This window comes from Rhinoderma darwinii, chromosome 1, assembly GCF_050947455.1.
Source record: "Rhinoderma darwinii isolate aRhiDar2 chromosome 1, aRhiDar2.hap1, whole genome shotgun sequence".
Lineage (NCBI taxonomy): Eukaryota > Metazoa > Chordata > Amphibia > Anura > Rhinodermatidae > Rhinoderma > Rhinoderma darwinii.
The window spans coordinates 370,296,271-370,310,275 of record NC_134687.1 but is presented as its reverse complement, the minus strand read 5'-3'; the positions used below and the strand labels follow the sequence as shown (position 1 = coordinate 370,310,275).

Below are 14,005 nucleotides of genomic sequence, written 5' to 3'. Positions count from 1 at the left end.
CTTGTGGTGCCAAAACAGTGGAAAACCCCCAAAAGTTACCCCATTTTGAAAACTAGACAACTTGAGGAATTCATTGTAGTTTTCTTGGGGTGCATGCGACTTTTTGATCAGTTTTATTCTATTTTTAGGTGGCGTGGTGACTAAAAAACAGAAATTCTACTATTGTTTTTTTAATCTATTTTTTTTGCAGCGTGCACCGTGCGCTATAAATGACATATTCACTTTATTCTGCGGGGCGATACGATTACGGCGATACCAGATGTTTCTAGGTTTTTTTTATGTCTTATGGTGTTTGCACAATAAAATACTTTTTGTAAAAAATCATTCACTTATTCTAAGAGCCATAATGTTTTTATTTTTCCGTCAAGAAAGCCGTGCGAGGACTTATTTTTTGCGTAACGAACTGTAGTTTTGATCAGCACCATTTTTCGGTACATGCGACTTTTTGATCTCTCTTTATTCCATTTTTTGGGAGGTGAAGTGCCCAAACAATTGTGGTTGTGGTACGGTTTATTATAATTTTCTTTTACGGCGTTCACCGCGCGGGCTAAATAATGAAATAATTTTGTAGTTCAGGCCGTTACGGACGCGGCGATACCAATTATGTATAGTTTATTTGTTTGGTTATATATTTTTATTAATAATAAAGGACTGATAAGGGAAAAAGGGGGATTTTTACTTTTAATACTTTTAAAACTTTTATTTTCTTATTTTTACACATCTTTTTTTAACTTTTTTTTAACTTTATTACTTTGTGCCACTAGGGGACATGAGGGCAGGAGGCCCTGATCGCTATTCTAATACACTGAACTACATGCGTAGTGCAGTGTATTAGAACTGTCAGCTACTCACTGACAGCAAGCATAGTGGGTCCTGACTTGGTCAGGACCCACTAGGCTTCCGTCTATGGCATAGCCGGACGCCATTGTTTGGTGTCCGGTTGCCATAGCCACCATCGCCAGCCGCTATCGCGTAGCAGGCTGGCGATTGTAGCTTAACCCCTAAAAAGCCGTGATCACTATTGAACACGGCTTTTAAGGGGTTAATCAGCGGGGACACAGCGATCGGTCCCCGCTGTATGAGCTGTGACAGCTGCTGTACGAGACAGCAGCTGTCACAGCTCCTGCATGTGTCGGGAGGACGGCCGAAATGGCCGTTATCCCCGCGACGTAATAGTCCGTCGCTGAGCGCTAACGATACAGTTAGCGCGACGGATTATTACGTCACTGAGCGCGAAGGGGTTAATCATACTCGCGTTTTTGGAGCTATTTTTCTATAGAGTCTCTGGAAAACGGCTCAAGAAGTGACATGCACTTTCATTTCACGGCCTAACGCCCCATTGGAACAGAACACTGTGTTTGGAGGCGTTCTGCTTACGATTTTTCAGCCGTTTTTTGGCACGTTTACGGCCCAAAAAATTTCTGAAAACCCTCCGTGTGAACATAACCTTATTCTATGGGTCGGCTCTATTACGGGGATACCAAATATGTAAAGATTTTATGTTTTACTATGCTTGCACAATAAAAACACAAAAAAAAAATTACTTGTTTTTGCATCGCCGCATTCCAAGAGCCATAATGTTTTTTTACTTTTCCGTCGATGTAGCCATATGTGGGCTTGTTTTTTGCGGGAAAATGTGTAGTTTTCATTGGTACTATTTTGGGGTACATGGGACTTATTGATTAACTTTTATTTTTTTGTGGCGGGAATGCAAAAAAAAATGGGCAATTTTGCATTTATTTATTTTTTTTGGACGCCGTTCACCCGGTGGTTTAATTAATGTGTTAACTTCACTGTTCGAGTCATTACGATCGTGGCGATATCATGTATGTGTTGTTTTTTTTGCACTTTTACTAAATAAAACCACTTTTTATGGAAAAAAGTGGTTTTATTTTTAGTGTTATTTATTTATTTATTTGGCCCCTTAACCTTTATTTAACTGTAACTTTATTTTTATTTTTGTCCCACTAAGGGATTTCACTTTGCGATCTTCTGATAAAAGATGTAATGCTTTGGTATACTCCGTATACCAAGGCATTATTGCCTGTCAGTGTGAGGCTGGGTTCACACGACCATGTTACGTCCGTAATGTACGGAACGTATTTCGGCCGGAAGTCCCGGACCGAACACAGTGCAGGGGGCCGGGCTCCTAGCATCATAGTTATGTACGACGCTAGGAGTCCCTGCCTCGCTGCAGGACAACTGTCCCGTACTGTAATCATGTTTTCAGTACGGGCAGTAGTTCCACGCAGAGGCAGGGACTCCTAGCGTCGTACATCACTATGATGCTAGGAGCCCGGCCCCCTGCACTGTGTTCGGTCCGGGTCTTCCGGCCGAAATACGTTCCGTACATTACGGACGTAACATGGTCGTGTGAACCCAGCCTAAGGGCTTATTCAGACGAACGTGTAATACGTCCGTGCAACGCGCGTGATTTTCATACGCCTCGCACGGACCTATGTTAGTCAATGGGGCCGTTCAGACTGTCAGTGATTTTCACGCAGCGTATGTCCGTTGCGTAAAACTCACGACATGTCCTATATTTGCCCGTTTTTCGCGCATCACACACCCATTGAAGTGAATTGGTGCGTGAAAACCACGCACGACACACGGACGCACTTCCGTGTGCCGCGAGTGATGCTCGCAACAATAGTCAAAACTATGAATGAAAACAGAAAAGCACCTCGTGCTTTTCTGTTTACAAACATAGAAACAGAGTGTCATAATGATGGCGGCTGCGCGAAAATCACACGCATCATATGCTGCTGACACACGGAGCTTTTATGGACCTTTTGCGCACGCAAAATGCTGCGTTTTTTGCACGCGCAAAACGCACACGCTCGTGTGAATCTGGCCTAAAACTGACAGCCAATCTATTAGGCCATGCTATTGACAGCGGCAACTAATTGCTTAAACTGCCGGAATGGCAGAGCTCTTCGATTCCAGCAGTTGCGGCAGGAGCCAGGCAGTGTATAACAGCCGTGCTCCTGCCACTGAATATATCCGTCTCAAAGCGGGAAGCAGCAACTAATCGTGAAGGATATATCCATCACTTGTCGTTAAGGCGTTAAATACGACTTTTCTCAAATACACATCATTATCAGAACAGTGGATTTCCTTAGTATTACAGGACACGGTATTTACTTACATTTCATCAGAAAGAAGTCCAAATCTTATGAGATTCTGTAATTCTCCGGGGAGACACCCAATGTGAGGCGGGAGGGGACAGGGGGGGGACTGATGCTATACGGCATATGAAAGGTAAAGTGGAGCCTTGTCCTCAGATCTGGTCAGGATTCAGGGTGAGAGAATCAATTTGTCTGTACCGCTGTTTTGTTGACTTGATGGTCCATAGAATACAATAGGACAACGATTCGCGTATTTTTCTCACCCACCATAAACAAATCTCAAACCTGGTGAATTTATTCCCCAAATCTCTTGTACTGGGCAGCAAATCAGTGAAACGCAAATGAAGCGAAAAACGTCCTCTCCAGCCGGAAGCCTTAACTTTACTTCATATAGAATATTGTACAGTAAAAGTCTCCTAATGGGACAAAAAAAGTTCATTATTCTCCAGTAAAGTTCATGTTAACAAAAATGTATGTCGCCTTAAAATTTACCATAAATATATTTGTAAAACACTTCAAATATTAAATTAAGATCACAAAAAACTAAACCGCATAGACATATTTGCTATTCATGTAAGGCGTCGTGCCCACTTCAGTTATTTTCTTCAGGGTGCTATCCGTTTTTTTAACGGATAGCACCCGGACACATTCATTTCTCTGGGGCCATGCACACTTCTGTTGTTTTAACGGAAACGTGTGGCAGTTCCGACAAATGCAGTATAGAACAGGCTCTACTTCTGTCCGTTTTTGGCGAAACAGTCCTGGCCATTTAATTCATTTGGTCCGTTGAAACGGACTGCACACGGAAGCCATCCGTGATCGGTCGTTAGCGGCTGTACGACAGGCAACGAACGTGTGCATGAGGCCTAACTAACAAACTGCACACTACAGTTATCACATTAGTTTTGGTTATCGGTGCTTTTTTTTCTGCATTTCTTCAATTATAAAAGTTTATATAAATAAAATGCTTACTTATGTGTGTTACAAAATTGCGTCTAAAAAAACGACAAGACCTCATATAGCTGTGTGTATGTAGATTATTTGTTATTTAGGGTTCTAGGGTCTATTGGTTTGGGAGGGCCTTTATTCATTTTAGGAAGATGAAGAGGGTCATATGAACTGTTTGTGAATTAAATGCCACAGTTTGCAGGCGTCTTATGTAAATAAGCGGGCAAAAGGGAAGAGATTTTGTGCTATGCGCCTTGCTTCCCCCTAGACTTTTCAGAATTTCCCTGATTTACCTTCTCAAATCTTGGCAAGTGTGAGATAGATAGGTAGATATGAGCAGTGTTCCCTATAAGGTGCGCGGCTGCACCTGCTCACTAAAGTTTAAAGCCCGCGCGGGAGGCGGGCGGATGCAGTGGCGTCACTAGCCCCGAAGTGGGCTCCGGAGCTAGCGACAGCCACATTCACTTATATGTGTGTCCTCAGGAAGCAGATACAAATGAATACTACAGTGACGTGGAATCATAACGCCGGTCTGCGCATGCGTCCTGCCCGAGAGGCTGTGTAGCGCTCCGTCCATCTAGTGAGCGGGGCAAGGTAAGTACAATCTTCTGTTTTTTTTGGGGGGCTGTGTCGCAGTAATATACGGGGGGGGGGGGGATTGCAGTGTGGTAGTATATACAAGGGGAAGGGGGGCTGTGTAGCAGTATATACAAGGGGAGGGGGGCTGTGTGGCAGTATATACAAGGGGAGGGGGGCTGTGTGGCAGTATATAGTGCGATGCTATCTACAGGGGGTCTGTGGCGCTATTTACAGGAGGGTTTACGCTATCTATGGGGGGTGCTGTGTGTGGCAGTATCTACTGGAAGGGGGTGTGTTACTATCTACAGGGGATCTGTGTGGCGCTTTCTACAGGAGGTCCGTGTGATGCTATTTACGTGGGGTTGTGACGCGATTTACGGGGGGGGGCTGTGTGGCGCTATCTACAGGGAGGGGGTGTGGCGCTATCTACAGGGAGGGCGTGTGGCGCTATCTACGGGGGTCTGTGTGATGCTATGTACAGGGAGGGCGTGTGCCGCTATCTACAGGGGGGCTGTGTGGGGTTAGGGACAGTGGTGTAAGAGGAATTCTTTAATTGATGCCTATAATTGGTGTTTATAACGGTCTATTTTACTGGAAGGACTTGTAATATTATAGTATTTAAAAAAGTAATAAAAAATAATTTTAAATAAGTTTTCTTATTCTCTTAGTCGCTATATTAGCATTTACTGGGGGTATTACTTTTGGTCATCAGATTGCCCACCATTGATGGAGACTTGCCCTGCTCCCTAACTGCCCCGCTCAGGAGCTGCCAAGACTTAGAGGGAACATTGGATATGAGTAGGATAGATAGATAGATAGATAGATAGATAATAAATAGATAGATATGAGATAGATAGATAGATAGTCCACTATCCAGCAGCACCAGTATAACTTATGAGTTGGTGCACGCCTCAGGAACCCGATCACTGTTCCCAAATCTTCCAATATATGTCCAAGAATAGGCAGCACTCCAATTCAAAGTGAAAAAATGGGTTTTTATTTGCCCTCGTGCAACGTTTCGGCTCTATTGCAGGAGGCTTTTTTAAGATGCTTGAAAAAGCCTCCTGCAATAGAGCCGAAACGTTGCACGAGGGCAAATAAAAAAACATTTTTTCACTTTGAATTGGAGTGAGAGAGAGAGAGAGAGAGAGAGAGAGAGAGAGAGAGAAGAAATAGATGGATATTAGATGGATGGATAGGAGATAGATATTAGTTAGATATTCGATATTAGATCGATATTAGTTAGATATTCGATATTAGATCGATATTAGTTAGATATTCGATATTAGATCGATATTAGTTAGATATTCGATATTAGATCGATATTAGTTAGATATTCGATATTAGATCGATATTAGTTAGATATTCGATATTAGATCGATATTAGTTAGATATTCGATATTAGATCGATATTAGTTAGATATTCGATAGATATTAGTTTAGTTAGATATTAGATGGATAGATGGACTATATAGCTCCTATCTAATAGGATAGGTATGAAAGGGGATATTGAAATAAAATAATTGACCGAAGTTACTATGAAAAGCAGAAGGCACTGTGCACCACGTGATCAGAGCTCTGGTTAACCCTTCCTTGTAGTTGCGGATCAGTGCTACACCCACAGGACTGTAGTAAGCGATGAACCCGGCAGGGAGATGCGAAGCAGTGAGGCAGCTTATCCTGCTGTAAACTCTGGCCTTACATTTCACTCAGTTTCTACACTTCAGGGCCGTATGAGTATGAAGCAGCCGTGTGCGGATATGTGTATTGCCAATACTCGGAAATAAGTTTCTTCTCCGCTCTGAATGGAGCTCATCCTGTCCTCAACCTTGGGGATCACCATGAAATGACAGAAGTGGAGAGTTGTAGCTGATAGTTGGCAGCTGAGCGTCCTGATAGCAGCCTCCCCCTCCCCCAGCGCTGGTCAGGGTGGCAGGGAGCGGAATACGGAAGTGTATAGTGACAGCTCGCCGACCGTGCACGGGGCATGAAGAAACGCGCTGCGCCAACTGTGCGACACTTCTGAAGGCTTCTTAGCATGTCGTCGCTGTCCAGCGCGGAAAGGAGGGCATTTGCTAACAAGCTCAACAGGTCAGTACATTGTAATGCGCTCCTCATAACCATCCACATGTGTCTGTGTATATGCTACATGAAGTGTCTCCGCTTGTATATACATGTTTGTTACTCAATGCATGAGTGATCTGTATCTATCCCTAGTAGCAATGCATTTCTATATAACCTCAGGGAGTGAAGACACATCACACAGCTGTATGCTACGTGTTATTGTGTCATTCTAGGATAGAAAAACGCAAAGAAAACGCACAAAAAAGTCAGTTTTTGTACTTCGGAGTTCAATACTTGCTTGTACTGTTATTCTTCTTGATCCATTCATTGTAAGTTAGCCATCGATGGGTGCGCTTACCTCCCGTGGGTTCCTTTTTTTTGGAGGGACAGTCTCTATGATCTATGATCTAGCCCTCTTTGCTCATGAACTTACTATATTGTTCCTAACGGTATATTAGTCCCCAATTTGTAAATTATTTTATTTGGTGCAATTTGGATCTTAAATTGTATCTATAGATGAATTTTAATGCTAATATTTCAATTAAAAACTATTCAATCATATAGATGGAAAAAATGGATCAGTCACATAATGAAGAGTTCCCATTTGATCGTCCAAAAAGTTGGGCGATATGGGCCCTTTTACATCCCGTTCATTCACTACGTTTATCGTGTATGTCAGGAAAGCTCCCGGCGTATACGCTTAACGGGTCTCTATTAACCCAATGGAAGCCAAATGTGTATCCTTTTGGCCTTTGTTGTGCTGGTATACGTCGGTCTACCTTTTTTTTTTTTAAGAAGCATGCAATAGCATAGTAGACTAGGCTATTCCATACTGCTGAGTCCCGTTAAACGTATCCCGTGTTGTATACGTTTTTTTTAACATGGGAGTCTATGGGAGACTTTTGTGGCAGTAGTCGGACATATACGTCATAGACTTTTTAGTAGCCTTTCATGATGTATACGTTAAACGGATACCATTATATTTCATGGTGACGAATGCCACTGTTAGGGTGTCAATCACAGCCTGCGTGCTTTTCACGTGGGACACATGAAACGTAGTGAAATAATTGTGATGTGAAGGGGGATGAAGGGATCAGATATTGTTTTATTTAACAGTAACTTAAAAAATTATCCCATCAGGACAACCTATTTCCATGTCCTATTCGGGAAAATGGAAAACATAGAGGGCGTTCTGCCGCTGGAGCCCCCTCTCTATTAGCTGTAACAGAAAGCTACCGCTGTAGAGAGCGACTCTTACGTTTGTAGAATTTGGCGCAATCAATAAGTCCAACTGCACTTTTGGTTGATTCTAGTAGAAATATTTAATGGCAGAATACTATCTGAGAATATACAACGCAAACTATGACAATTTTGACAAGACGATAAACAGGGGAAAAGTGAACATCGACTTAGGGCTCTGTTCACAACTCCATCATTTTTTAAGGTAATCTCCAATTTATAATACAACTCCAGACGTTTGCTGTATATTTTTAGTACTGTAACCGTATATTTTGTGGGATCTCATTCTGCATTTCGCCCTAAATACTGTATATGACTCATGTACTGAGCTGTGAATAAACCCGATCATTGACTATAATTAATATTTATTACCCTTTATGGTGGGATTATTAACAAAAAATATATCTATGGCCAGCTTAATCTGCATTAAGCAATTTACATATACCAATTTTGGATACAATACAATAATCGTAGTATTAATCACAGGGTAAAATAATTGGTTCATGCTAAGCTTATATAAATAGCAGAACTACTGTGAAATGTATTCGTCCAAATGATAAGATAGACGCAGAAGAAGGATTATTCAACGGCATAACAATGTATGTACCATTCAGGGTCTCTGTACAGCTAAGTGACCATCTTTACAGACTGTAAATGGTTGTTATAGAGGATCTGTTACCTCTCCTGACATGTCTGTTTTAGTAAATAATTGTATTCCCATGAAATAACTATTCTGGAGAATCTTTTCTTAGAACTCTACAGTGTGCCATTCCTCTGTTATTCCTCCTAGAAGTTTATAATTAAATTGATAACTGGGTGTTACCAATTGGGGGTGTGTCCTTGCACAGACTGACAATGTCCAATCAGTGCTGAGACTGTTGGGATACGCCCCTTTGACAAGGGGATTGGTTACACTCAGTTATAAATTTATTCATACATTTCTAGGAGGAATAACAGAAGACCGGCACAATACAGAGTTACTAAAATAGGCATGTCAGAAGAGGTGACAGGTCCTCTTTAATAATATTTAATAATGACCGTAGGATCATTTGTCCTTTTATATGGTGTCATTGCAAACCAAGATTAACGCTTATGGCATATGTTTAGGATAAGTCTTTGTACATTTTCTACTTTGTTTAATGGCCCTTTAAGTATATGTATTTTCGCTCCGTTACGACAAACAGCCAAAAAAGTTTGTACCATTTTGGTGTATTTCTCAGTTCCCGTCTGAGCTAATAGATTGTGGTATACAAAGGAACTAATGGAGATTGTGAAAGGTCTTGTATGTTGTAATAGACACTCTCAGTACTTCTACACAACATTTCCTGGTATAATTTTTTGACATTTTTATTTATTTTTTACTTTTTATTTATTCTACCATACAAATGTACATCAAATACACCATACAACAAAAGAGAAAAATAAGTAAATAAAAAACACCTTTAAATTATTTTTTAAAAAAAGGGGAAAGAAAAAAAAGAAAGTAAATAGATAAGAAAAGAGTGTAAAAATGGAGTTAGTTAATTGAGAGAGAAATGTTCCCATTATTGTTATATCTACAGATAAGGGGAATAGCCCCGCACAGGGCTGGACCGTACTCTACAATCTGATTCCTTTCTTACCAATGGATCGTATACCCTTTAAATAGGTTATTTTCCTCCATCCAAATCTACCATCTAGTTTGATAGATTGACTTATTTATTTTCTCCTATCCAATATTCATATTGAAAATAAACATTGACTCGGTTCATTACTTCATTTATCAGACTTCCAGTGTACTAAGATTTCGCTGCGGGCTGCAGACAGGATTTTACGAACACACCGCCTGGCCCGTCCAGGGATATCTAATCCAATGTTAAAGAGGCTCTGTCACCAGATTTTGCAACCCCTATCTGCTATTGCAGCAGATCGGCCCTGCAATGTAGATTACAGTAACGTTTTTATTTTTTAAAAAACGAGCATTTTTGGCCAAGTTATGACCATTTTTGTAGTTATGCAAATGAGGCTTGCAAAAGTCCAAGTGGGTGTGTTTAAAAGTAAAAGTCCAAGTGGGCGTGTATTATGTGCGTACATCGGGGCGTTTTTAATACTTTTACTAGCTGGGCGCTCTGAAGAGAAGTATCATCCTCTTCTCTTCAGAACGCCCAGCTTCTGACAGTGCAGATCTGTGACGTCACTCACAGGTCCTGCATCGTGACGGCCACATCGGCACCAGAGGCTACAGTTGATTCTGCAGCAGCAACAGCGTTTGCAGGTAAGATCGACTTACCTGCAAACGCTGATGCTGCTGCAGAATCAACTGTAGCCTCTGGTGGCGATGTGGCCGTCACGATGCAGGACCTGTGAGTGACGTCACAGATCTGCACTGTCACAAGCTGGGCGTTCTGAAGAGAAGAGGATGATACTTCTCTTCAGAGCGCCCAGCTAGTAAAAGTATTAAAAACGCCCCGATGTACGCACATAATACACGCCCACTTGGACTTTTACTTTTAAACACACCCACTTGGACTTTTGCAAGCCTCATTTGCATAACTACAAAAATGGTCATAACTTGGCCAAAAATGCTCGTTTTTTAAAAATAAAAACGTTACTGTAATCTACATTGCAGCGCCGATCTGCTGCAATAGGAGATAGGGGTTGCAAAATCTGGTGACAGAGCCTCTTTAAGTAGGGCCAACTCTGGCATAGGTTCGATCATTTTTTTTACACAGTTTAATGAGAAAATATCTAGCCAGAATTGTTTAAGTAGAGGGCAAAACCACCACACATGCGGAAGATCCCCTTTATATCCACAACTTTTCCAACAGCTTGCTCCTCTGTGTGTTACTAATCTTGTCAGATAATAGGACCATCTCCGCTGTATTTTCTTTAATATTTCAATATGGTTTATACAATAAGTGTTTTGGTAGGTATACCTTTTTGCCAGTCCTCTATTTAGTAATCCTGTTTTACATCCTGTTCCCACTTGATCATATATGTACGTTTAGCATTGTAGCTCCTAGTTACCAGCTCTTTATATATACGAGACCGTGCAGATTTCCATCCTATATTATGCCTCAGCCATTCATTGTTTTTGGGCACATACTCCTAGTACTGGAAAGTTGTTTTTTTTTAATAAGTTTATATTTATGGCATATGCTTCTCATAGAAAATAGAACATAGGTCTCCACACGTGGCCTGCGTGCGGCTCCTGAGGCTGTCATCTGCGGCCCGCAGGGCACCTTAGCTCCCTCGGGAGAGGAGAGATCAGGCCGAAGGAAGAAAGTGCCGGCGCTCCTTAAAGAGAACCTTTCACCTCCCCATACATATGCAGCTGAGTGCAGCATGTAATGGGGAGGGCTGCACAAACCCGGGGGCAATTTACATTTTTTTTCTACCTCCATCCGTTATTTAGATATCGGTGCCGTTATATTTGGCGCCCGATATTTAAATAACACCCTGAATAGTCAACGGGGCGTGTACTGTTAGGGGGGCGTGTTACTATGGCTGTGACACTGTCCAGTCAGATATGGACAGTGTTACATCAAAAGCGAGGAGAGAGAGCGTGTGTGCGCGCACCCGCGCTCTTCAGTTTTGAAGATCAGTCTTCTGCCGAACTGGCAAGGGGGCGTGTCTCTGCTACGGACAGTGTAAGCGCTCCCCAGCTCTTTTAACACTGTCTGTAGCAATGACACGCCCCCTTGCCAGTTCGGCAGAAGACTGATCTTCAAAGCTGAAGGGTGAGAGAGCGTGCGCGTGGGCTTTTGATGTAACACTGTCCATATCGGATTGGACAGTGTCACAGCCACAGTAACACGCCCCCTTGACCGTAGACGCCCCGTTGACTGTTCAGGGGGTTATTTAAATATCGGGCGCCAAATATAACGGCACCGATATCTAAATAACGGAGGGAGGTAGAAAGCCCTGCCCATTACATGCTGCACTCAGCTGCACATGTATGGGGAGGTGAAAGGTTCTCTTTAATGACGTCATGAAGGAGCACAATCCCTTTCCCACGCTGGATCATTGGTGGTAGGCGAGCAATGGCCACACAGCCCCCTGTAGATAGTGTAACCCCCCCCCCCCCTCGTACACGTTGCCCCACACAAACACCCCTGTAGATAGCGCTACATTCCCCCTGGGGACCTCCCAACAATCACGGATTCAGCAGGACAGTTCCCGGATTCCGGGCGGCCCGAGGTATCTCCCGCTGTCAACTGTATCTGCGTCATCAGGACGCGGATACAGTTGAACACAATGCTGAAGTAGGGAACAATCAGGAATGATTTCAATGATTTCCCATCTGGAATGATTTCAATGCCTAAATAAGTAAGGCCTTCTTTAACCCAGTGAAATTTAAATTCTTGTTTTATATCATTCTGGGCTTGATCTGAAAGATTAATAAAGAACGCCTGGCATTTATGCACATGTAGCTTATACCAGGATATTTGGGGTAAAAACATTTATTATCTGTCTAACCTAAGTCAGCGAGCCCATCGGATTGGTACAGGAAATTATGATGTCATCTGCATATAAAGTAGGTAGATATGATTTTTTGTTAAAGAGAACCTTTCACCCGCCCATACGTGTGCAGTATGTAATAGACAGGGCTTCACAAACACGGTCTCACGTTACACTTTTTTTCCTATCTTCCTCCGTTATTTACATATCGGTGCCGTTGTATTTGGCCGCCGATATGTAAATAAGCCCCTGAACTGTCAATGGGGTGTTTCTATCTAACTAGATGGCAAGGGGACACACACACACACACACACACCGCTCATTGCAGAACCACCAGTCTGTGTGTGCTCTCGCGGGAGGGAGCACAGCACAAGCCGCCCTGACACTGTCCATAGCGGATGCCTATTACATGCTGTACATGTATGGGCAGGTGAAAGGTTCTCTTTAAAGACTTTGCCTTGAACATTTTTATTTACACATAGTACTATTGCTAATGGCTCTATTGCCAGATTGAAGATCAATGGAGATAATGGTGCCGTTAGAAATCTTAAAATGTTCTGAACTAGAACCAGTACAACAAACTTTAGCACTTATGAGGTCATTCTTTAATTAAAATCAGCTGGGTCATAAGCGAGGAGCGGTGGTACCAGAAATTGCAAAAAAGGGAAAGAATCTATAAATATACTTGATGAAGTGGAGAAACAAGGACCGCACATCCCCCAACATTAATCAATGAACATGAACAGTAGGTTTTAAGTTCACACGTTGATCAAATTGTATAAACCCACTTGCCACTTTACAGCGACCTCCAATAAGTAGGTCCCTACTCTATTGGTTATAGCACCGCATGGCGGCGCCCGCCACAATAAGGATGGGTTCACATTGAGTTTTTGCAGGAAGAAAATCTGCCTCAAAATTCCGTTTGATGGAGATTTTGCTCTGCCTGCATGTCGTTTTTCGCCCGCGGCCATTGAGCCCGATGGGCAAAAACGCAGTGAAATATGCATTGATGGGAGGTCAGAAACGTTAACGCCCGAAGATAGGGCATGTCGCTTCTTTTTCCCACGAGCTGTTTTTTCCGCTCACGGGAAAGAACGCCTCCGCCTCCCATTGAAATCAATGGGAGGAATTTTTGGCGCGGTTTCCGAGTCAAAATACTCAGTGTGAACTTACCCTAATATCGGGAGGTCAGTGTGAAGTGGCAAGCGGGATTATACAATTTGATCAAAATGTTAACTAAGAACCTCATGTTCATTGATTTTAATATTGTGCATGTGCGGTCCTTTCTTCTCTTCAACCAGTACAACAAACTTTAGTGCTTGGTAATGAATAAAGAGCCAATATGGAGTTGAGTATATATCCCTGGAAGCCAAACCTCTCCAATGTTGTTTGTAGATAGTCCTAGTGTATTCTATCAAAGGCCTTCTCTGCACGTTTGTGTAAATAAGGCCTAAGGGTGTCAGACTAGCAGCATAGTCGTATTTAGTGAGGTTCGGTAAACCCAAACCCCCAGAAACTTTAGGAGCATATAGAGTACTTTGTGGGACTCTACATCTTTTAGGACGATATTTCAACTTTAATTCAAAATAATCTTTCAATGTATTAGC

At 42.3% G+C, this 14,005-nt stretch overlaps 1 protein-coding gene across 2 annotated transcripts in view; it reads left to right on the top strand.

The window, feature by feature from the left end:
* The first annotated feature begins 6,331 nt into the window (after positions 1-6,331).
* Positions 6,332-14,005, top strand: part of DOCK8 (dedicator of cytokinesis 8) — a 175,138-nt gene continuing 167,464 nt past the window's right edge. The window contains exon 1 of one of the 2 annotated variants that reach the window (XM_075827721.1): positions 6,332-6,746. In XM_075827721.1, the coding sequence (XP_075683836.1) occupies positions 6,694-6,746 (53 nt within the window). In that variant the 5' untranslated portion in view covers positions 6,332-6,693. The remainder of the gene's footprint in view (positions 6,747-14,005) is intronic. The other variant, XM_075827730.1, reaches the window with a different exon arrangement.